This window comes from Cibotium barometz, chromosome 12 (assembly GCF_041138505.1).
Source record: "Cibotium barometz isolate CiBa-2024 chromosome 12, ASM4113850v1, whole genome shotgun sequence".
NCBI classification, from domain to species: domain Eukaryota; kingdom Viridiplantae; phylum Streptophyta; class Polypodiopsida; order Cyatheales; family Cibotiaceae; genus Cibotium; species Cibotium barometz.
In genome coordinates this window covers 41940921-41965145 of record NC_141057.1, presented here as the reverse complement: position 1 = coordinate 41965145, position 24225 = coordinate 41940921, and the positions used below count along the sequence as shown (strand labels likewise).

The following is a 24225-nucleotide window of genomic DNA, read 5'->3' as shown; positions in this document are numbered from 1 at the left end:
TTTTCTTACTCATGAGCGAACTAGGGTGTGTTGATGTCACCAGCCTGGACATTTCCCAGTATGAAAGGAGTCTAGTGGACTCCAGGATGTCTAAATATTTGGAAAGTACAAGCTTTGGGAATGGGGGATTATCCTACAATACAAAGAATCACACTCCTAAAATTTAGGAGAATTTGCTATTTTTGGCCCGACTCCAATGGTAGGATTGTTCCCGTTGTACGGCGTACGATGGCTTATCGTACGGAATACAGTATGGTACAATACCGTAGGTACTCGTATGGATTTTTCCTCCCAAAAAATTCCGAATTTTTTTCCAAAAAAAAATACTTTTTTTGGAAGGTAATGGTCTTTTTTTTGCTTATCTATGGTTGTTTGACCTTCCTCTGTACTACGATAAGAAAAAAATTTATATCATACCGTATTTTCCCGTACGGTATCGTATCGTACGAACCGGTATCGTACCTGACAACTATGTCCGATGGAAATTCTATTCACATCATTGTGTCTGGAATTGAGCAAATACCAAGAGTTGCCAAAGTACCTATGACAAATGGGATACCAATTGGGATATTTTTAGAGATAAAGTTTATGGAATGACCCATCTCTTAGATTGGGACATGTGGCAAGAAAGTGGACCAAAGTGAGACAAGTAGCCTCACACTTGTTAGAAAGTGGATCAAAGTGAGACAAGTGGCCTCACACTTGTCACTTCAGCTATTGTGTGGGCCGTGGCTCTCCACTTGTCATTATAGCCTTCTCTTGCCATTTTAGCTCATGGGAGGCCCAAATCTATAAATTGGAGCCCTTTCTCTTCATTTGGGAGAGGCTCTCTTGCTGCACACTAGCCTCTACCACCGTTCCAGGCTGCCCTAATGATGGCTACTCTCTTTCTCTCTCTTGAAGGCTGCCCATGAAGAATACTAGCTGTTGGGGACTGTTTTGGAGGCTTTCATGCGAAGAAATACTAAAGGCAAGGGTATTTTTTTATCATGATTTCTAGCCACTGTACTCGTTGTACCAACCCTTGTACTTGTTGTACCTATTGTACCAGCCACTGTACCAATTGTACCAACCATTGTACTTATACCAACCACTGTACTTGCTATACCATCCACTGTACTTGTTGTACCGGCTGAATGGAGAGCTGAACTACTTGTACTAGCTCTATTGCATGAAGAACCGTGGTTTTTGGGAAAGAATCAGTACCCGCACGAAGGTATATGGATTATATTGTTGGCTCGGTATTTCTACAGCTTGTGTTCCAGCTTGGTAGCCTTGTGTTGGGCTATGGTATGGCCAGGCTTAGTTTCGTACGTCGTACGGATCAGATCGTACGTACGATTCGTTCCGTACGTATCCGTACAGTCAGGTACAATTTTGCTCTGTTTCTGCCCGTTGGAAATAGCCGTTTTTCTGCCCCTTTTTTCTGACCGTTTTTTGCCTGTTTTTTTGGCCGTTTTCCTTTCAAAATGGGCATCTCTCCTGAGTCCTTCTATAAAAGCCTCAAGGACCAAGCCTCTCCTCCATCTACTCCAAGTCTCTCCTCCATCTACTCCAAGCCTCTCCTCCACCACCCTCCATCTACTCCAAGCCTCAAGGACCAAGCCTCTACTCCAAGCCTCTCCTCCACCCTCCTCCACCCTCCTCCAAGCTCCTTCCATCCCACTCAAGCCTCTACTCCAAGTTCTCTTCCTCCAAGCTCTTCCCATACTTCATCTTCTCTACGCTCTCTCCTCTACTCCACGCTTTAGCCCTTCTCTTATCCATCATGCCTCGAGAGAAGCATGAGGCTTTTGATTTGCATTGCCTCAATGTGGAGAAGGACACCAAGAAGTCCAACTCCCATCATTGGACATGCCGATATTGCGGCAAGTCATACACCAGTGGTGCAACAAGGCTTCTCCAGCACCTTTCAAAGATTGGGGGACAAGTTGCCCCATGCAAGGAGATTCCGCAAAGCATTTCCGATGACATTTCGTGGAAGATGAGCGGCGGCTAAAATTCAAGTAGAGGAGCATCATCAACACACGCACCGGCACCACCACTAGCACCACCATCGGCACATGATGAAGCGGCCACCGGCTCTTTCATTGGTGTATCATTGCCACTTCCACGGATTCACGGTCCGCCTCCGCATCGGGCAAAAGGCAAAGGGTGGTGGAGCGCAACCCTCTCTCCACCAAGTCACGGGTAGTGTGAGAGGTTCGGTTGCATTCCTTAAGGAGCGGCAACGCCTTGCGGAGATAGAGATTGCTCGCACCATTATTGTATGCAATCTTGCCTTCAATGTACTCCAAAAGGAGCAATGGAAGAAGATGGTGACGGCGATTGCGAATGTGGGCCCATGTGAGGGGTGGACGGGGGTCTCTTCCACGGCTATGCGCATGAGGAAGATTGATGAAGAGAAGGAGAGAATTGATCGAGCGCATGGACGAAGTATGGATGTTCTATTATCACAGATGGATGGAGTGATCAAAGGAAGCGTGGCATTATCAACATCCTTGTGTCTTGCCCGCTTGGCACATACTTCTTGCGTGCGGTTGACACCGGGAGAAGGGGGAGAAAGACTACCGGGAGTTTCATCTACCGCCATATTAGGCAAGCGATCATAGAGGTAAGCATTATTTTACTTAAGTGTGGCTGATTTTGTCATTTGTGCAAAGCCCTCAACTCATATGATTTATCTACCATGTAGGTTGGGGCTCAAAACGTGGTGCAAGTCATCACCGACAATGCATCGAATTGTCGACGCATGGGCCGCTTGCTTGAGGCGGAATTCCCCACCATTGTGTGGACTCCATGTGCGAGTCATTGCGTTGACTTACTCATGGAGGATGTGGCGAAGCTCGGGTGGGTGAAGAGGATTGTGCAACAAGCTACATCTATTGTCAACTTCTTCATGCTAAAGGTGAAGGTGCTTGCTATGTTTCGTGAGCATAGCAGGCTTGACTTGAAGAAGCCATCGGCCACCCGCTTTGCCTACATGTGGCTGGTTTTGGAGCGTCTATACAACGTGAGGCCCGCCCTTTGCCAGACAGTTGTTTCCACCATGTGGAACGAATGGGATGAGCACGTCATTGAAGAGGCCAAAGCCATGCAACGCTTTTGCCTAGAGGAGAGATTTTGGACTAGAGTCCGAGCAATTGTCATTGCTATGACTCCATTCTATAGGCTCTTGCGGATGACAAATTGCGAGGGGTCCACCATGGGCCTTCTTGTCCACTTCTTTAGAGCTGCCCTTGTGGAGTTGGAGGCTTGCACAGACATTACATTTGACGAGCGAGCACAAATCATGGAGATTGCACAGAAGAGATGGAGGTGGATGCACAAACCAATCCACGGATTTGCAGCATTGGTACATCCAGCCTACAAGTCTCCAGTAGTTTGCACCGATAGGGAGCTTCCACAAGCCAGTTGATGAGCACAATGCCTTTCTAGAGGAGTTGGGCTGCTATGTTGATCAGAGAGGACAAACCTCCTTTTCGTCTCCCACTTGCTGGAGGAGGGAGTCACTTGTGAAGCCCCTTTTTTGGTGGGACAATTTTGGGTATAGACTAGAGCATCTCCAACCCATAGCCTTAAGGGTCCTAGCCCAAGATTGTTCTACGGGTGCATGTGAGAGGAACTGGAGTTCCTATTCTCTCATACACACGAGGATACACAATCGACTGAGCACACGACAGTTGGAGCGGTTGGTCTACTGCCGCACTAACTTGCGCATGATGCAGGGCATTCTTAGTATGGGTAGTCCCAAGCAGGTAAGTGACAAGTCTAGACTCTAACTTGTCATGACTCATAACTTTTAAGTTTTGTATACAGACTCTAACTTTTGTGCCTTAATGTGTAGGTCAATGTTGACACTTTCACGTTGACGAGTGAAAACTTTGCAAGCGTCAATCAACAACCTAATGAGAAGGAGAAGGCAATCTTCAGCAGATACTCGCAGCACCAAGAGTCAACATGTACGGGACCGAGCAGTTGGAGTTCATAGGCCTCCGCCTTCGACATCGGCAGAGGGTGGCCTTCGCACATATGTGAGGCGGGGATCCTCGAGCTCCAATCCCCGCCTTCATGATGATATTCCATTGCCCCCTCATGATGATACCCCACTGCCTAGAGAGCCCTTGTTTGATGATGACGGCAACCTACTTAGCGAGAATGATTCCTAGAGTGTCTCGTCCACCTTCGAAGAGTCCTCTTCAGAGAACTCTCTTGATGGACACTCTAGTAGTGATCATGTTGATGATCACGCAGATGTTGGTGATGATGTAGACTTTTGATATGTTATAGCTCTCTAGGCATTGGGCATCTATCTCCTTCTAGCCCATTGATGATGTATTGTAGAATGTAGTATCATGTATGTACGCATGTTGGCGGTCGCCCATGCCATGAGTTTTTGGCCTATCCTTTTGTACCAATTTTGTACTCTAATGGCATGATGACATTATGTTCATGGTTCTACTATTTTGTAATTTTGTGTCTACAATTTTTTAGTTTAGGAAGTATTTTTTTTTATAAACGTACTAATATCGTACCGTACCTCAAAAAATTTTAAGCTACCAATTAGTACCGTATTTTATCGTACTGTACCGTAACATACCTTTCGTACGAACTAAGCCTGGGTATGGCATTTGTATATGGATAATCCGACATCTCCCGTGGGGAGAGTAAGGCCCTCAAAGCTTGTACATGATATTATTCTCCTTGCGTGATAAAATACTCAAGGGGGGGGGGGGGGGAGGGGGGGGCGCCCATTCCGGCCTCTATGCGGTGTCACATGTGCAAGCTCCATTTTCAGCTTTTGTGGATGTTTTGTCCAGCTCCTATGTTTTATGCAAAGTGATGATGGATATGTGTTAAGGTTGTGGCCATGTTTAAATGTTTTAATATGCATTGATAGTATCAACAAGTGTGTCAAAGGCCCTAGTCCCCGGGGCACAGCGAGTTTCATTGGTATCAGAGCATAGGCTTCCTTGGAAGAAGCGGAGGCTTCAAATATCAATGAGTAAGAGAAAAGATCTCAAGTGGGAATCACACTTACCATCATTGTTATTAAGCATGGCCAGCCACTTCATAGCCTCTGAAGCAAGAGCATGAGCAATAGACAGCTCGGACTAAGGGATTTATGGATTCACAAAATTTATCCTCAGAGTATGGAATTGGCTTTATGTGCCCATGTTCACACTCTTTCCATATGGATTATTGTGGATTATATTATCAAGCTTACAAGCAAGCATAGGATATGGTAAGGAGATATTTCTTTTGGCTTCATGACCAACCTGGCAAAGAAAAGCTAAGAATGCTTTGAGTTCGCAAAGTTGGTGCTTTTGCTATTCACTATGAAGTGTTTTTGATGTTCACTAATCCTTGTATAGCCATGCAAGGAGAAAGGTGGTGGTGTTTGCCTTGAGATAGTTTCAAGGAAACATTGTTTATGGCTCCCTTTATTTGTTTATGGCTCCCTTTATTTGGGATGCATTGGACTTATGGAACTCATGGTTCACATACCCTTTGTAGTGTTCTCTTGTCCTACGTGCTCTCTTGAAGATTGTTTCTACCATGTGTGGGTGGAACAATAGAGAGTAGATGGAACTATTGGTGGCGAAATGCCTATAAACTATGTGCAGCAGAAATGCTTATGGAACACCAAGCTATCTATGCCGCGAGTGATTGTTTTGTTACTTGAGCCCACCTCTCATCCAAGGTGTGTGGTCAAAGTACCAACACGGAGTGCAAGTGGTAAAGTGGACATGATACCTGGTTGTCAGGGGACTTATGTGTACGCCAAGGGTCATGTGGATTGGCACATGTTTGTGTGCCTTGAGCTTGGATTATATGGTGACATGGATCTTATGGATTATATCTATGGTTTCTCATCTGGCCGAAATGCCTATAAACTAGGAGAACCAAGGTATACCTATGATATTAACTATGGAGAACCAACTTTTCTATGACCATGGTTTGTGATCTAGAATGGCACTAGTTTGTGTGCATAGCACATGTTTCTATGCGAGACACTAGTTTCTTGTGCATGGCACTTATTTAAGCGTCTTAGCACCTGGTTGGTGATTTTCATTGGCATATGAGTATCTCATTGATATTGGTGATTGAGACACAATTGGCTCTTGTGCCTGTGTCTAGCATATCTTCCATGGAATTCTTGCCCATTTATTTTGAGACATAATTATGATATTTGGACTTATGGAACTATTTTCTCTCGCCCATTTATTTTGAGACATAATTTTGTTATTGGTATTACGAAGACTTATTTAGTCTTGCCTATTTATTTGGAACATGGATTCTTCAGTTATATTGGATTTTTGAGACTGTCTCATCTCGCCCACTTGATGGGACACGATTATATCTTGAATATATGGCTTGAAGCTTAAAGTTGCGGACAACTTTTAAGAAATTGGGGAGGATGTCACCAGCCTGGACATTTCCCAGTATGAAAGGAGTCTGGTGGAATCCAGGATATCTAAATATTTGAAAAGTACAAGCTTTGGGAATGGGGGATTATCCTACAATACAAAGAATCACACTCCTAAAATTTAGAAGAGTTGCTATTTTTGACCCGACTCCGATGGAAATTCTGTTCGCATCATTGCATCTGGAATTGAGCAAATACCAAGAATTGTCAAAGTACCTATGACAAATGGGCTACTGGTTGTGATATTTTTAGAGATAAAGTTTATGGAAGAACACATCTCTTAGATTGGGACATGTGGCAAGAAAGTGGACCAAAGTGAGACAAGTGGCCTCACACTTGTTAGAAAGTGGATCAAAGTGAGACAAGTGGCCTCACACTTGTCACTCCAGCTATTGTGTGGCTCTCCACTTGTCATTATAGCCTTCTCTTGCCATTTTAGCTCATGGGAGGCCCAAATCTATAAATTGGAGCCCTTTCTCTTCATTTGGAAGAGGCTCTCTTGCTGCACACTAGCCTCTACCACCATTACAGACTGCCCTAATGATGGCTACTCTCTTTCTCTCTCTCTCTGAAGGGAGATTAGAGTTAGGGTTTCATGTGGGAGACATACACACAGAGAAGAAGGGAGAGAGAGAGAGAGACATGTGCCGATAAGTCAACTCATCAAGTGTGAGTGTGTGACTCCCCTATCACACATGTATATTTGCTCTAGGACACATAGTGCACTTAGTACATTAAAAGTACTAAGTGTACTATGTACTATAACTTATGGGCTTGTACACACTACAAGGGTGGGCATAATGCCTTTACCCCAACAACCTCCCACTTAAAGGCAACGTGCCCTTAAATGAAAGAAAAGAAAAATCAGCATGTACATGATAATATACAAGGCCATATCAAGACTGAAACTGGCCTCATCCAATGCCCATCAAGTGTCTGCAATGAGCAAATCGCTCTGGAGGCAAACTCTTTGTCAACAGATCAGCCGGGTTGTCAACTGTATGAATCTTAACAAGCTGAATTTGCTTGTTCTCTATCACCTCTCTGATGAAGTGATACTTCACATCCACATGCTTCGTCTTTGCATGAAAGACAGGGTTCTTTGCCAATTGGATGGCACTCTGACTGTCGCAATGCAACAATGGAATATCCCCTCTATAACCCAAATCAACCACTAACCGAGATAGCCATAATGCCTCCTTGCAAGCCTCTGTGGCTGCAATATACTCGGCCTCTGTAGTAGATAAGGCAGTGCACTTCTGCATCCTGGATATCCATGACACAGCACCTCCTGTGAATGTAAACACATAACCGGTAGTAGACTTCCGGTTATCTGGATGACCGGCATAATCCGAATCCGTGTAACCATGCACTAATGCATCCTGTTTGCCAAAGCATATGCACATATCCTGTGTGCCCTTCAGGTATCTCATGACACCTTTCACTGCTTCCCAATGCTTCTTGCCAGGGTTAGCCATGTATCTAGAAACTACTCCCACTGCAAATGCAATGTCCGGCCTGGTAGCAACCATGGCATACATGAGACTGCCACAAGCTGAAGCATACGGAATCTTGGCCATATCAGCCCTGCCACTATTTGACTGTGGGCTGTCCATAGCACTGAGTTTCACATATGGAGGCAAAGGAGTACTAGTCTTCTTCCTCCCTTCCATATTGAACCTCTGCAAAACTTTGCCAATGTATTCCTTCTGAGACAAATACAACACATGCTGATTTCTGTCCCGAAGTATCCGCATACCCAAAATTTGATTTGCATCACCCAAATCCTTCATATCAAAGGTCTGATGCAGCCTCTTCTTCAAGGCATCCATCTCTTTACGAGATTTCCCGGCAATCAACATATCATCAACATACAAGATGAGGATCAATAGACTGCCATCCAAAGCTTTCTTGGTGTACAAGCAGTGATCTATGTCACTTCTCCTGAAATCCTGGGATTTCATAATGTATCAAATTTATGATACCATTCCCTTGGTGCCTGTTTGAGCCCATAAAGACTCTTTTTCAGCTTGCATACAAGCTTCTCCTTTCCACTCACTGCATAACCCTCTGGCTGTTGCATATATATCTCCTCATGGAGATCACCGTGAAGAAAAGCAGTCTTCACATCCATCTGAATCAAATCCAGATCATCATGAGCAACCAAAGCTAATACAGCTCTAAGTGTGGTCATTTTGACCACTGGAGAGAAGATCTCATCAAAGTCCACACCATATTCATGCTTGAAGCCCTTAGCCACTAACCTGGCTTTGTATCTTGGCTTTGCATCAGGTGCAACTTTGAGCCTGTAAACCCACTTGCATGGCAAAATCTTCTTGCCTGTAGGCAAATGCACCAACTTCCATGTTCCATTTTTGTGCAGAGAATCCATCTCTGACTTCATAGCACGCTCCCAAAGAGCCTTGTCTGCCCTCTGTAAAGCCTCCTTGTAACATGAGGGCTCCCCACAGTCAGTGAGCATCAAGTAGTCAACCCCTGGAACAAACCTGTCAGGGGGTCTGGAGGGTCTTGTGGACCTCCGTACCCATTGACCATCATTCTATTCACTGGATCCCAAAGTCTATACCCCATTTCACCTCTGTCACCATATCCTAGGAATATGCATTTGTGAGACTTAGGATCAAGTTTGGTGCATATTTCCCTGCGTATGTGCACGTACGCAACACAACCAAACACTCTCAAGTGCTTGTATGACGGAGGCTTCCCTGTCCATACTTCCTCTGGCACTTTCCCACCAAGCCTCGTGCTCAGCCCAAAAACCATGAGGTAACGCAGCATGTGACAACATAGAACGGACCTTCTCCTGAATGGTCCTGTTCATCCTCTCTGCTGTCCCGTTTTGTGGAGGATCATGAGTAGAGAGCTCCCTCTTGATGCCTTTAGCATCACAAAAGTCCTGAAACTGTTTGGACATATACTCTCCACCGTTGTCGGAACGCAAAGCCTTCAGTGTTTTGCCAGTTTGATTCTCAACATAAGCAACAAACTTCTCAAACATTGAGAATGTATAACTCCTCAAACGAAGAGGATAAACCCACACCTTGCGTGTGGCATCATCAATAAAAGACACAAAATATTTTGCCCCTCCCAAAGAAAGCTGAGGCATCTCACATACATCTGTATGCACAAGCTGTAACTGAGCATCTTTCTGTCCAAGAGCTTTCTTGTGGGGGCACTGGAGTTGCCTGCCATATATACAATGCTCACAAAACTGAAAACTTGAGAACTTTAGAGAAGGCAAGTAACCAAAACGAGACAACTGCTCCATTCCTTTGACACTCATGTGTCCCAACCGGCTATGCCACATAGAGAATTCCGGCAGCTCGGTTGCATTTACATTAACATGGTGACAAACACCAACATGCATGAAGTAAAGAGTGTCCACCTTAGAGCCTCTGGCAACAACCAGTGAGCCCTTACTAATCTTCCACTTTCCACGACCAAATGTGGTAACATAATCAGCATCATCAAGCTGTCCAGTAGAAAGCAGGTTCTTCTTGATCTCAGGCACATGCCTGACATCATGGAGCATAAGCTGTGAGCCATCTGAAAACACAAGCCTCACATCACCTCTGCCAAGAATCTTGCATGCATGGTTGTCACCCAAATAAACTACTCCTTCATTGCCAGCAGTATACCTGACAAACAAGTCTCTGCAACCTGTGACATGAAAGGAGGCTGAGTGCATACCATGACCATCTCCTGCAAGAAGTGAATGGGCATCAAGTGAACACGTGAATAGGACTTCATCCTCACTGTCACCTGCATGTGACACATTGATTTCTTCAATCTTGACTCCACTTTTGCCTTTTGGCTTTGCATCTTTGGCTTCATCTTTGGCTTCATCTTTGTCTTTGTCTTTTCCTTTGCCCTTTTCCTTTTGATCATTCTTCCATTTGTAGCATTGCTTTTTGATATGTCCCTTCTTGCCACAATAATGGCATTCCAAGTCCTTTTTGGAGCGGGACTTGCTCCTTCCCCGTTCTTGGCTTTTACCCCTTTGCTGGGATCTCCCACGTGCATTCATTGCATTGGACTTTCCAACAGAGTTGTTCTTCCTGTTCATCTCCTCTTGAAGGAGAGCACCCTCCACATCTGCATATGACAGCATAGCATTTGAATTGCTAGTGGCTGTCCTGAATGTGTCCCAACTCTCTGGCAAAGTGCATAAGAGAAAGGTGGCTTTGAACTCATCGTCCATTGCCAACTTTTGATTGATGACCTGGCTGACAACACGATTAAACTCATTTAGATGGGCTGTCATAGACGCCCCTTCCTTCATTTGAAGACCTATGAGTTTCTTCAACCAATACACTTTGCTTGAGGCACTTTGCTGGGCATACAAGTCCTGCAATCTTTGCCACATTCCCCAAGTTGTCTTCTCTTCACGTATGCTGAAAAGTAAGGTGTCTAACACAGACAACATGATAGTGGATTTTGCTAGCTCATCCATATCTTCCCATTCTTCAGCAGTAAGAGAAGCGGGCATTACACCCCTTTCTTTGATGGGCTTGTGTTGCTTCTTCTGGAGCAACACATTATAGCACTGGGTTTGCCAAATGTCATAATTATGTGAGCCTTCAAGCTTCTTGATGTGAAGCAATGAAGAGCTCTCACCTGTGGTTGCCATAGTAATATGCAACCTTTGTCAATGCCTGACTCCCTGCAAGATGTGCAAACACTGCACCAAAAGCACACAAAGTGCTCACAGTTGTTCTCCCAAAGTTTATCTCCCACTGCGGAAGCACGAATGCAACTCTACTCCCACTGAATGTGATAAAATCACCAAAATTTGGTTGCTGCAGATTTATGACAGCACCTTAGATGTGCTCTGTTCCCCTTCCAAAGTACTGTACAACAGTACTAAGTGCTCACCAATGATGTACCAAATCTGTACCGGCAAGTACAGCAGCTGAAAATGAGCCTTTTCCTCACTCAAATCAAAGTACAGCCAAAACTTGTACAAAGTTGTACCAAATCTGTACCAACAAGTACAGCAGCAATAAATGCTCTCTTGGCTGTCCAAATGAGTGAAAATCAGACCTTGACAGTCCTCACCACTGCATACAACAGTCCCGGACAGAAATTGAGCAAAAGCCCCTTGACTGCAAGTGGATTTCTGAGGGTTCAAGGCATAAAAGTCTTAACCATTTTATTATGATTTCTAGCCACTATACTTGTTGTACATATTGTACCAGCCACTACCAATTGTACCAACCATTGTACTTGTTGTACCAACCACTGTACTTGTTTTACCGGCTAAATGGAGAGCGGAACCTGTTGTACCAACTCTATTGCATGAAGACCCATGGTTTTTGGAAAAGAATCAGTACCCACACGTAGGTATATGGATTATATTGTTGGCTCGGCATTTCTACAGCCTGTGTTCCGTCTTAGTAGCCTTGTGTTGGGCTATGTTATGGCATTTGTATATGGATAATCCGGCATCTCCCGTGGGAAGAGTAAGGCCCTCAAAGCTTATGCATGATATTATTCTCCTTGGGTAATAAAATACTCCAAGGGGGGGTGGGTGGGGGAGGGGGGAGGGGAGGGGGTGGCCCATTCCGGCCTCTATGCGGTGTCACGTGTGCAAGCTCCATTTTCAGCATTTGTGGATGTTTTGTCCAACTCTTATGTTTTATGCAAAGTGACGATGGATATGTGTTAAAACTTAAGGTTGTGGCCATGTTTAAATGTTTGAATACGCATTGATAGTATCAACAAGTGTGTCAAAGGCCCTAGTCCCCCGGGCACTGCAAGTTTCAGTTGTTTAGGACATGGCTTGCTCACTCTTAAGCACTCCCCATGTGTGAGAGGCATGTGGTTGAGAGCTTGAGTGTGGGTTGTCATTGTCTCATTGCCATGTGATTGTCATTTACTTGAGCTTAGACTTGTGAGCGAGAGGTGAGTACGGAGTGAGAATGTGCGGTGAGTGGTAGTGTTGTGTGAGTGTTGAGTTGCTTTTCTGTTCCTTACTTAGGTACATTCCCTTAGATTAGGTTATTCATTATTCATTCATCTAGATTACAACAGAGATGAACATATTATTTCTTTCTTCTTTGCTTGAGCCACTGGCGAGGTGCTCTCTAGTCCGGGCATTCGCAGGTCAATGGAATATCCATGGGAGGCTACCCAAGAGCTCGTCTCTCACCCAAACCCTTGGACAATGAAAGAATCTCCGCTTGTAGTCTAGATGAATATCCTAATCTAATTGGAATAAGTGGAAGAGGAAAAGAGGAATGAACCTAAGCTAAAAGGAAATGGAAAAAGCATCACAACACACGAACGCTACACACTCTCACTCCATATCCACCTCTCACTCACAAACCTAAGCTCAAGCAAATAGTAAGCACACAAGGCAATGAGAAGATGGCAACCCCACTCAAGTTCTCAACCACATGCCTCTCACACATGGGGAGTGCTCAAGAGTGAGCAAGCCATATGCCCAAAACAACACACCCAAGGTTCACCTCAAAAGCAAGAAGAAGCCTTAACTCAATCCTAAGCAAACCCTAAAGAAGATACCTCAACCTCTAAGATGAGAGAGTGGAGTACAAGACTTAAACTACTCAAGAAATAAACAAAAGATGGAATCCCGACTTGGATTAAAAGGAAATGAGATCTCCCTCACCCATACTCTCTATCTATAGTAAAATGTAGGGCCATCCCATATGCACAAGTGCCACATGGCGAGCATAGGTGAGTCCACAAAAAGATATACATGAAGCTCAATGTTACCCAAGTATCCTATGTCAATCAATATAGGATATGTGCACCAAAGTGATGCAAATACAAGTGCGTGTGCACTATCATGTGGAGAAGTATGTAGTACTAAGCTAGGGTGTACAGAAAGAGGTTACCAATCATCATTCTCATCATTGTACAAAGTTCTCCAAAGTAATTCAAACAAATACTCCTGCTTGCAAGGGATCTTTAGTAGGTAATTGGAACCCAATTTGGTGTCGACTCTCATCTTCTCGCTCTCTACTCTTCTCTCTTAACGTAAAGTGGATTGCATAAACTCACAAGTTTAAAGAAGACTTTGTTGCGCGTTACGACAGTCAACCTATTGCATGCTACACAAGCACAAGAGCGCCTTCTCCACAATATGGACAATTTTAGTATTTTGGTTATGCCTTTCAAGTTAATCAATGTCCCGACAACTTTATGAGTCATATGAATAACCTTTTCCAATCATTTTTGGATAAGTTCGTGACTATTTATCTTAAGAATATTCTAGTTTTTAGTGCTTCAATTGATGAGCATTGAGCAACTCTCATCTTCTCACTCTCTACTCTTCTCTCTTAAAGTAAAGCGGATTGCATAAACTCACAAGTTTAAAGAAGGCTTTGTTGCGCGTTACGACAATCAACCTATTGCATGCTACACAAGCACAAGAGCACCTTCTGCACAATATGGACAATTTTAGTATTTGGTTATGCCTTTCAAGCTAATCAATGTCCCGACAACTTTATGAGTCATATGAATAACCTTTTCCGACCATTTTTGGATAAGTTCGTGACTATTTATCTTAACAATATTCTAGTTTTTAGTGCTTCAATTGATGAGCACAAAACGGCTTCATCAATTTTTTCAGAAATTGCGTGACAATGCATTTTTTATCAATCTAGAGAAACGTAAAATTTTCAAGACATCGTTGGAGTACCTTGGGCACATAATTTTAGATGATGGAATTACGTTGGTTATAAGAAGTGTAACATGCAGAAGCTTAGATAGTCTTCTTTCAGCCCTAAGCACTGCATAGGAACTCTTGATGCAAGAACAATCAACATAGACAAAGAGAGAAGAGTGAGAAAGCTTTGTATTTAGTATATTCACATGGTACAAAAAGGTACATATATTATGTGGCCTTTGGCCTTCCCAAAAAGGAGACAAAACCTAATTCTAAACCTCAAGGGTCCTATCCAAGACCCGACTCCAAGTGGGAGTGAGATGAATCACAATGAACAATATTATGCCTTTTATAGGCTCTTGGCAACCAAGCCAACTCACTGATTGCTGTTGGCCAGCTCCAGTGGATACAAAAAACACATAATCACTACCGACCTGAGGTAAACCTTTGCGATGCGTGGCCGACTTTATCTGTGTCCAATCTAAGTCTTTTCCTAAGCCTAGCTAGTGCCCTAAACCTAATGTTTATCTATTGTAAATCAAGGATTAGCTTGGATCAGCCATGTCCATGTGCATGCACATAACATCCCCTCCTGCTAAACTTGATGACAAGATTCCATCCTTGACCTTGGACAATTGTGTCATCATCCTCAATCTCCACATATGGTCTCCCATACTTGCCATCCTTGAAACCTTGCGCTGTCTCTGATTCCACTCCAAATCTGATGTAGAGATTGATACACCTATCCCACTTTGACCCCTTGCCTTCTTGACATGTCCCTAAACACAAACATGAATCCTTCTTTTTGAAATTGACCTTGGCATCCTTGGCTTCACCCCTTGGATGAACATCATCCCTTGGAGTTGCTCTATAAAAGCTTTCCGGGGCAACCCCAATTCGCTATCAACTCTCATGAAACCCTCCCATTGGGTTTGCTTGACACCAACCAGCTTCTCGGTGTCTTGACACATGCTAAGTTACTCTCCTTAGACCTGTGCACTTCTTCTGGGACACCAACAGTACTTAGCATAGCTAAGCTTGATGCTAATATAATGTTGCTTTGCCACCACACCACCAAAAGATCAAGACACGGGCGATGGTTTCATCCATGCACAATACAACAAGGAAGGGTGGGTAGGTGGGTGCGTGGGTGGGGCGGTCAGGGGGTGCTATCTCAAAATCAGAGCTTATCAGCCTGAAGCTCTGATCCCATTGTGACATGCGGAAGCTTTGATAGGCTTCTTTCAGCCCTAAGCACTGCATAGGAACTCTTGATGCAAGAACAATCAACATAGACAGAGAGAGAAGAGAGAGAGCTGTGTATTCACTATATTCATATGGTACAAAAAGGTACATATATTCTGTGGCCTTTGGCCTTCCCAAAAAGGAGACATAAAGCCTAATTCTAGACCTCAAGGGTCCTATCCAAGACCTGACTCCAAGTGGGAGTGAGATGAATCACAATGAACAATATTATGCCTTTTACAAGCTCTTGGCAGCCAGACCAATTGGTTGACTCCTCCGCAATGGACACAAAAAAACACATAATCACCACCAACCTGAGGTAAACCTCTGAAATGCATGGCCGACTTTATCTGAGCCTTTTCCTAAGCCTAGCCAGTGCCCTAAACCTAATGTTTATCTCCTGCAAATTAGGGATTAGCTTGGATCAGCCATGTCCATGTGCATGCACATGACATCCCCTCCTCCTGAACTTGATGACGGGATTCCATCCTTGACCTTGGACAATTTTGTCATCATCCTATGTCTCCACATATGGTCTCCCATACTTATCATCGTTCCCTTCCTAGCAATCTTTTCACTGAAAACTTTGCCCTATCTCTTCTTGTTGCAGCCCTACCCCCGTGGCTTTGCCTCTTGCCCTGGGCAACGGCTTAAACCTTACTAACGAAAAGCAACCGGTGGAGCTCTTTGCAATCTTGCGTTCTTATTCTTTGCATAGGCCAATGGCAGGCCTGCCTCTTCATGGCTCTTTTCACTGTGCCCAGACCAACTCTCTCCCTTTGTTGTAAGCTTAGCGCAGCAATGGCGATTCTGCCCATGCACACCCAAGGGCAGCACGTGCTTTCTTACCTGGCCGCCTTGATGCACACCCCACAAAGTGGGCCACCATGGTTTGGATGCCCAAGCACAAGCTCCATGTGGCCTTTGAGGGGGTTCTTGACGACGACCTCTTCACGGTAATCTTGGGGGCCGCTTCTTGCACAGCAGGTGATGGAACCACTAGGCGCTCTATGACGGTTGCACTTGTGCTTTGGCAGCTCTAGTATCTACGCCTTGTGTTTTCATGATGGTTGCAAATGACAAGCACATGGCAGAAAATGACAACCCCACACTCAAGTTCTCAACCACATGCCTGCCAAGGGGAGTGCTCAAGAGTGAGCAACCATGCCCAAAACAACACACCCTAGTTCTCTCATGAGCAAGAAGAAGACCTCACTCAACCCTAGGCAAACCCTAGGGCATACCTCAACCTCTAAGATGAGAGAGGGGAGCACAAGACTTAATCCTATTCAAAGGGAAAGAACACAAGATGGACTCCACAACTTGGGCTAGAGGGGAAGTGACCTCTCCCTCACCCATGCTTCCTATATATAGTAAAATGTAGGGCCATCCGATATGCAGCAGTACCAATGGCGCGCAAAGGTGAGTCCACAAAAAGATAATACATGAAGCTCAATGTTGCCGAAGTATCCTATGTCAAACAATATAGGATATGTAGACCAAAGTGATACGCAAATACAAGTGTGTGTGTGTGTGTGCACCATCACATGGAGAAGTATGTAGTGCTAAAGCCATGGTGTACGGAAAGAGCTTAACAATGACTAAGGACTGCCCAACCCAAGGACGAGGAAGACGGAACACAACTGAACCATATGCTGAACCGATAGCACTATAGAAGACTCTATGAAGCCACTTATGAAAATCCAAAACTACTGAGAATATGCACATATATTGGCTGAAGATGAGAGGATCTTCTCTGTTGCCTTAGACTCAAGCACGGAGTGCTAGAGGCTGTTTGTATGCTCCAAGAACCCGAGGGATCTCAAGCACACATGTTCTCTTGAACGACTTTGCTGAAATCTGATGAATGAAGTCCTTTATGCATTCCTATGTGACCACGGAGTGACTCAGTGAGGACACGACCAACGAGATCCTTCTTGTAAAACATTCTCGCTATCAATTGATAGGGGACCACCTTCCTAATGAGGCGTCTAGCCTGAGCTTTGGCGAGGCACTCCTTTATTGACTCAATGATTTTTGAAAATGTTTGTGGTCTTGTTGGCCTCCAAGGAAGGCAACACCATCCTCGTAAGAAGTGACAAGAAACAGCAACCAAATGCTGCCTTGTAAGGAGTCCTACCAATACTGGATCAATGAGTATCGCTCAAGATTGACGGTACCAAAGGAAGATAATGTTCCCACTTTGACTACTAATCATGGCAATACGACTTGAGAACATCAAATGCTAGTTGATTACTGTTAAAATATTGTGCATCTCAATGTTTTGGGAACTGGCCTTTTATTGGGGTTCATGTATTTTTCTCTTGATTAATGCAAGTCGTGCGTAGTCGGCCAGCTCATGGCCTCCCTATGTAAAGGCTCCCCTCATCACTTGTGTAATCAATCCAATCCCAAGCACATTGTATAAACCCATTTGCTGGCTATTGCCATTGTAAGCCTCTTGCTAATCAAAAGGTGATCTTGTCAACAATTGCACTCTCTCTCTTCAGTCTGCTCCACGGGGTTACCTCTCTCTCAATGAGAGGAACAGAGTGATGAGACAGTACATATGGCAGCACTACATACAGGAGACATGGACAGCACCAGAGAGCCCACTACCACCTAAGATGCTGTATTACAGAGACCACTTTATGAGCATCTTTTTTGGGATGGGGGGTGGGTTTATACATCGACCGCGGTACATGGATGTATACATGCCACACAGCTCTCGCGTTGCTATTGGACAGCTACGAGTCTCATCACATCAGCTAGAGATAGAGGCTGGGAGAGCGGCACGGGTTCCTAGAGCTGAGCGGATATGCAAATTGTGCCGCGAGGAGGTGGAGACTGAGGATCACTTTGTATGTAGATGTAGAGCCCACCAGGGGGTCAGAGATAGATATGCAGCATTGTTTGAGGAGCACTCTTCACTACATCAGTTGATGGAGGCCTCGGACCAGCGACAGCTTGGCAGACTACTACTAGAGCTTCATAGTTCTCGAGAGAGACTCCTCCAAACACCCGCTCCCACTAGGGGTGGGAGACAATCCCAGCTCACAGATTTCTTCCAGAGAGCTATGCCAGTGCCAGCTGATGTACCACGTGGGGTGACCGCACAGAGAGCAGAGGAATTGAGAGCCAGGAGGAGACCTAGACAGACTGGACATAGAGCACCCCGACTCCGTCACCGAGAGATAGCAGCTATCCGAATGAGACACCAGATGGAGACACAGGAGAGGCTAGCTCGCTTTCATTCAGACTCAGGGTACATGTTCATGCCATTCACAGCCTCAGCATCGGCGATGTATGATATCTTATATCCCTCTTATGGCACTGGGTGGATGGAGTTAGACATAGATCTGCATAGCATGCTTGTACTACCCCTTCAGCATATAGAGATGCATCTTGCCTTAGCACTCCATCCACATCCCCACCCCCCCTTATATTGTTTGTATATGGGCTCCACCGATCCATGATGATTCACAGTTGTATCCAGACACATGCACACTTTTTCTTTTGTTTCTCTTCTTCCGATGACCGGAAGAACACAGTTGTATTATTTTTTGTCTCATAGGCTGACTTTGGCCTCTCGTAGACGTTAATATATCTTTCTTTCTTTCTTTCTTTCTCTCTCTCTCTTTCTTTGTCTATGCTTCCGCCTGTGCATACTCCAACATGGTATCAAACAACTAGGTCCCAACTGCCCATCCTCTACGTTTTGATCCCCTCCTTCCTCTTGCGTTTTCGTGGTGCTGCTGCGTTCTCAATGGCTGCACTTTCTTCAGGAGGTGCTGCTGCGTTTTCTTTCTATGCCTCTTCACCTCAGCATTTTTTTCTCCTATGGTGCTCTTGCCCCATGCAGCCCTTGCAAGGCTACAAGGTGCAAGTACAAGGTGGCTGCGGTTTGCTTTTCTAAGCACTTTCTAAAGTGGCTAGTGGTGTAGTGGCTGTTTTTACAGTCAGGACACTAGCGGAGGTATTTTCTTCATGTATGGTGCAGCCCGACAAGCGGCCTCGACAGCCCTACTTCTTCCCCGGCTTCCCCTCTCTCCGGTTGGGTGTTTCCGGTGCATTTTGTTGGACTGTTTTGCTGCTGTAGAGCTCCTTTCTCTCACAGATTTGAGAGGGGGCTGATTAGTCCCCGTGCCTTGCTCCATTTGAAAGTGCTTTGTTGCTGTGGATATGGTTTCCCCATGTATGAACAAGGAGGACAAGTTGGATGGAACCAACTATGCTCATTGGAAGCTGAATCTACGAGTCCATAAGGGTTTGTGAGAGATTGTTCAGGGCAGTGAGAAGAAGCCCGAGCGTCCTCAAAACTCAAGTTGTTGGACCCAAGTTCAGGAGGATGAATTCCTTGCAGAATTACAAGACCGGGAGGATCGTGATTCAAAGGCACACTCGGTGCTTGTATGTACCATTGCAAAGGAGGTCTCATCGGCTGTGCAAACTCTTGCCAATGCAGATCAAGTTTGGTCCAAGTTGGAGGATCTCTATGCTCAAGATTCCTCAATGAGGGCAATTACTCTGCAAGGCAACTCTACAGTCTGGTATTTCCTACTGGTATTTCCTATTGGTAGTTCTATGCAGGGCAACTCTACAGTCTGGTATTTCCTACTGGTAGTTCTATGCAGTCGTTCCTTATGAAGGCCAAGGTTATCCATGACCAGTTACGTGCTGCCTTGCCCTCTACTCAGTTGACTGCACTTATCCTAACAAAGCTTCCCCGGAGTATGATGTGGCTTCTTGGGCTTTTAGGTGCCAAGTCACAACAAGTCAACTGGATTTTTGATGACCTCAGCTCCCTTCTCCTGAAAGAAGAGTCCGTCCTCGTTTCACAGGGAAAGGTCAAGAATGGTCAGGATTGGGCACTTACTACAATCCACAAGAAAGGTCAGAATCGTTGCTATGTTTTCACTAGGCTCACATGGAGCTGAACTCATCCTCCTCACAAGGGATAGACATCCCCCCCACTCTCATCTGCATAATCGGTTGTCCCTTTTCTTTCCAATAATACTTCACATAGAAAAGGGAGTTTACAATATAAGAGAACATGTAGCACTGACCTCTGGTAGCCTGGCCGAGAAATATTTGACATAATCGTTCCCAATATTTTTCACGATACTGTCCAGTAGATAAAGAGAGGGAAGCTTTTGCTCAACTGGCACCTTTATAACAAAACACCCAGCATTAAAAATTCACTGTTAATAGCCACCATGAAACAGATCCATTTGGCATTTAAAAAGTCTTTCTTCTATACAAGGATTCGATTTGCCATTACTGACCTCCAAAATGTGGGCACAGACTGTAGAGGCGATCAGCTTAGAAGCATGCAAGTTCTCTCCTGCAATGATAGTGAGATTGGTGATAATGGGTTTGGAGTTAAACGTAAGCTCAGCTAGGGCCATCTTGTACTGAGCCACAAGCTCCTGCATCGCTGCATCATCCATGGGTCTCTCCATCTGACTGTCATCTTCTCTTGATCTGTCCCTGGAAATCTCTCTGACTTCTTCATGTTCCTGTTCTGCTGACTTACCCTTATCAAAGCTTGGGAGCCGCACAGAATGAAGCCTGGATTCAACCCTATCATCATCAGGTTCAGGAGAAGTGGCCTCTAACCTCCTATCCAGTAATTGTGCTGGGCTATTTACCCTTCTGTGGATTCCAGAAGATATGATTTCCGTCCGTCTCTCCATGCTGGGAGCACGGGCTTCTGATTGTCTCTCCATTCCAACAGGGGTCTCTGACCTTCTCTCCATTCCAGTTACAGTCCTGTCTAACCGTCTCCCCATCCCAGCTGTGATTTCCGTTCTTCTCTCTATCACTGCAGGATTTCCCACCCTTCTCCCCATCCCCATTGAGGTTTCTGATCTTCTCTCCATAGCCATGGGATTCTCCAGAATTCTGTCCATCTCGATTGAATTTTCTGATCTTCTCTCTATAGCCCCAGAATTTTCCAGCCTTCTGTCATTTTCCAAGCCCCAGTCTGTTGCACTTTCCAGCCCTATTGACCTTCTTTCCGCCACACCTTTGAGCCTCCTGTCCATCAGGTTACGGTTTTCTAGACCCCTGTCTGCTCCTCCCACTTCACTGTCAACCTTGAGGTCAAGGCCAAGGAAGCCCGAACTGCTGCCTTCCAGGTGCAGGATGCTAGAAGGAGGGTTGCCGACGCCAATAGGTCCATTCATCCTGTAGCCATTGCCGATGCCTACAGGGCCATTCATCCTAAGGCGATGGTCAGCGATGCTAGTAGGGCCATCCATCCTACTGCGTCCATCCACAGTTTGGCCATTGCCGATGCCAGCAGGAGCATCAATTGTACGGCCATCGACAGAGGCAATTGATGTACGATTACGCTCGAAAACTGTCCCAGTAGGACGTGCAACAGTCATTCTGTGAGGAGGGGCCATCGTCATGCGCTCCCGCTCCATCGTCAGCACCCTGTCCATGCGCTCCTGCTCCAGCAGGGCAGCCCTCTCGCGCTCCATGTCATTGCGAAGACCGCGGCCTCGCTTCAAAGAAAGCTCGCTGCGCTGCTGCTGCCGGTGATCCTGCAAAGCTCTGTGATGTTCCAAGGAAGCTTCCATCTGGAAGCTGCCCATGGCCACGGGGGGGTAAGGTAAGCCAGCGCGGGAAGGGTTAGGGAGAGGAAGAAGTGGGGCGCTGCGTGGGTTCAGGCGAGCTGTGCCTGCCATGGCGCATGAGGAAACCTTCGACACCCCCGCTTCTGTTGAAGCTGAAGGCTGACAAAGCTATGAAAAAGCACTTCCTTTTTTCAGCTTGAACAATTAAACAATTAAACAATTAAAATGCAATGCATTTTTGTGAGTAAAAAATTTTTGTTTGGGAATTTGAATCCAAGTCCCGCCCTACCTCCCACATAATCTCAAAAGATGAGAGAAAGAGAGGACAGGGGGGGAGGGGATGTGTGTTTGTGTGTTTGGAGGGAGGGGGGCTACTCTAGAAAAAAGAAAGGGATATGTCTTACCTTCTTCCATAAGAAAGTGCAACCCTGAGCTCAACAAGTCGATTTTCTATGCATGCATGATTGAATCCCATTTTGTGTACATAAACAGGTGAGTAACATAATAGTCGATTTTCTCTGCAAGCATCTTCGAATCTCATTTTGTGTACATAACAGGTGAGTAACATACACCTTTTTTTTACACAAGCATCATAGGTTTTGCTCTATGACTACCTATAAATAAACACAAGAAACTGAAGTTTCTAACTATAGAGGGTTTTGTGTATAGAGCGTATTGTGTCGATTGGCACCATGTGAAAAGCCTCGAATTTGCAAGCCCCTCGAGAGGAAGAAGCCTCCAACAAAATCTTGATGTTGAGTTAATGTTGAATTTGAGATTAATGCCAAAAACAAGTTATGTTTATGAATTTTTTTTTGTAAGTTTGGCTGTAAAAAAATGCAATCTCTCTTTTTAGATAATGTAAATTACCTCATCCAACATCATATGAGTTGCTTCAATTAACGTCAAAACTTCCATGTTCTAAGAACTTAACTTTTATGGCTAAAAAGACACTGTGTTAGCCTTTGCACAATGCACTTTGATTGATTGATTACATATATCGCCAATAACCAATTTGATCCCAAGGCGAGGAATATCTCCTAACACCAAAAGACATTGTTACTACAACTTGAATTACACTAGTAACCCATGAAGATATCCTCAAGAATGTTTGTGGGTAAAACATTCTTATGTATGATTTTCACAATGATAATTTTAGCTTTTAATGACAATGGGGTCATTAGTGTGAACATATAGGAATGGGGACACTCAATTGATGTGTAAGGTAAATAATGTGAATAGCCCCTCGGCTAATCTTGATTGCTTCTATGTATGTTTAGTGAGACTTTATTGTCATTCTGTGTGCTGAAGCAATGAGGGTACCCGCTTTTGACCACATTAGTGTGAAGAGAGGGGGAGGGGAGTTTGTTATGTTTGCTTCTTTACCTCCTAATATGCCTTTAGGGACTCATAAATCTTATATTTCACTTTACTTGTTACCTTCTTTCACATGCAAGCGGTGAGGAATCAAGAAGGCAAACATTTTAATGCTTGACATTCTAGTTTCTTGGCAATTAGTATCTATGTTTAGTGTCATTCTATGTGTTGAAGCCAATGTGCTCTTGACCACATCAGTGTGAATAGAGGGGGAGGGGAGTTTGTTATGCTTACTACTTTACCTTGTAATCCCTATATGTCTTGGGGATTCATAAATCTTATATTTCACTTTACTTGTTACCTTCTTTGACATGTAAGTGGAAAGGAATCAAAAAGGCAAACATTTCAATGCTTGACATTCTAGTTTCTTGATAAGTATAGTGATCCACTACAATTGCTCCACATTGAGTGAAGAGGATCTTTTTAAATTCCATAGAGGAAATGGGGAGATGCCAAGTGGTCCAATCATGCACCTCTTCATTCCTTTTAGGGTTTTTAAGATGGGTTATCATTCGTGCATTCCTACACAATAATGTGAATAGAAAGAAAGGGGAAAAGGGAGGAGGGTTTGGAAGGCTGTGGCACTTGCTACTACTAGCTCTTTATTTTTTCATAACCTCAAACTACAATTATAGCCCATATGGAGAAAGATAAATACTATATTTTGCTTTATGTATCACCTTTTTTTAAGGAAAGACACAAGGAGTCAAGAAGGTATATATTTTTATGCTTAACGTTCTAGTTTCTTAATATTTAACTAGTTGAGACCCATTAACAGATGCATGTTCACTACTTTGCATGCTCCTATAAATGTTGCATCACACACTCTCCAGACCACCACCCCTCCACCCTATCATGTTTTCCACCGTCACTTGGCTCGTAAAACCATTGCCATGGCCACTCTAGCCACTAGGCGGTTTGTCCCTCTAGTGATA

General features: G+C 44.6%; 1 protein-coding gene across 1 annotated transcript in view; it reads right to left on the bottom strand.

Annotated features, from left to right (window-relative positions):
• The window catches only part of LOC147633420 (uncharacterized), a 36549-nt gene extending 14400 nt beyond the window's left edge, over window positions 1–22149 (bottom strand). The window contains exons 1-2 of the mRNA XM_086806490.1: window positions 20615–22149; window positions 20396–20497 (exon numbers count right to left, since the gene is read on the bottom strand). Coding sequence (XP_086662616.1) covers window positions 20396–20497; window positions 20615–22024 — 1512 coding nt within the window. The 5' untranslated portion in view covers window positions 22025–22149. The remainder of the gene's footprint in view (window positions 1–20395; window positions 20498–20614) is intronic.
• Between the last annotated feature and the right edge of the window lie 2076 nt (window positions 22150–24225).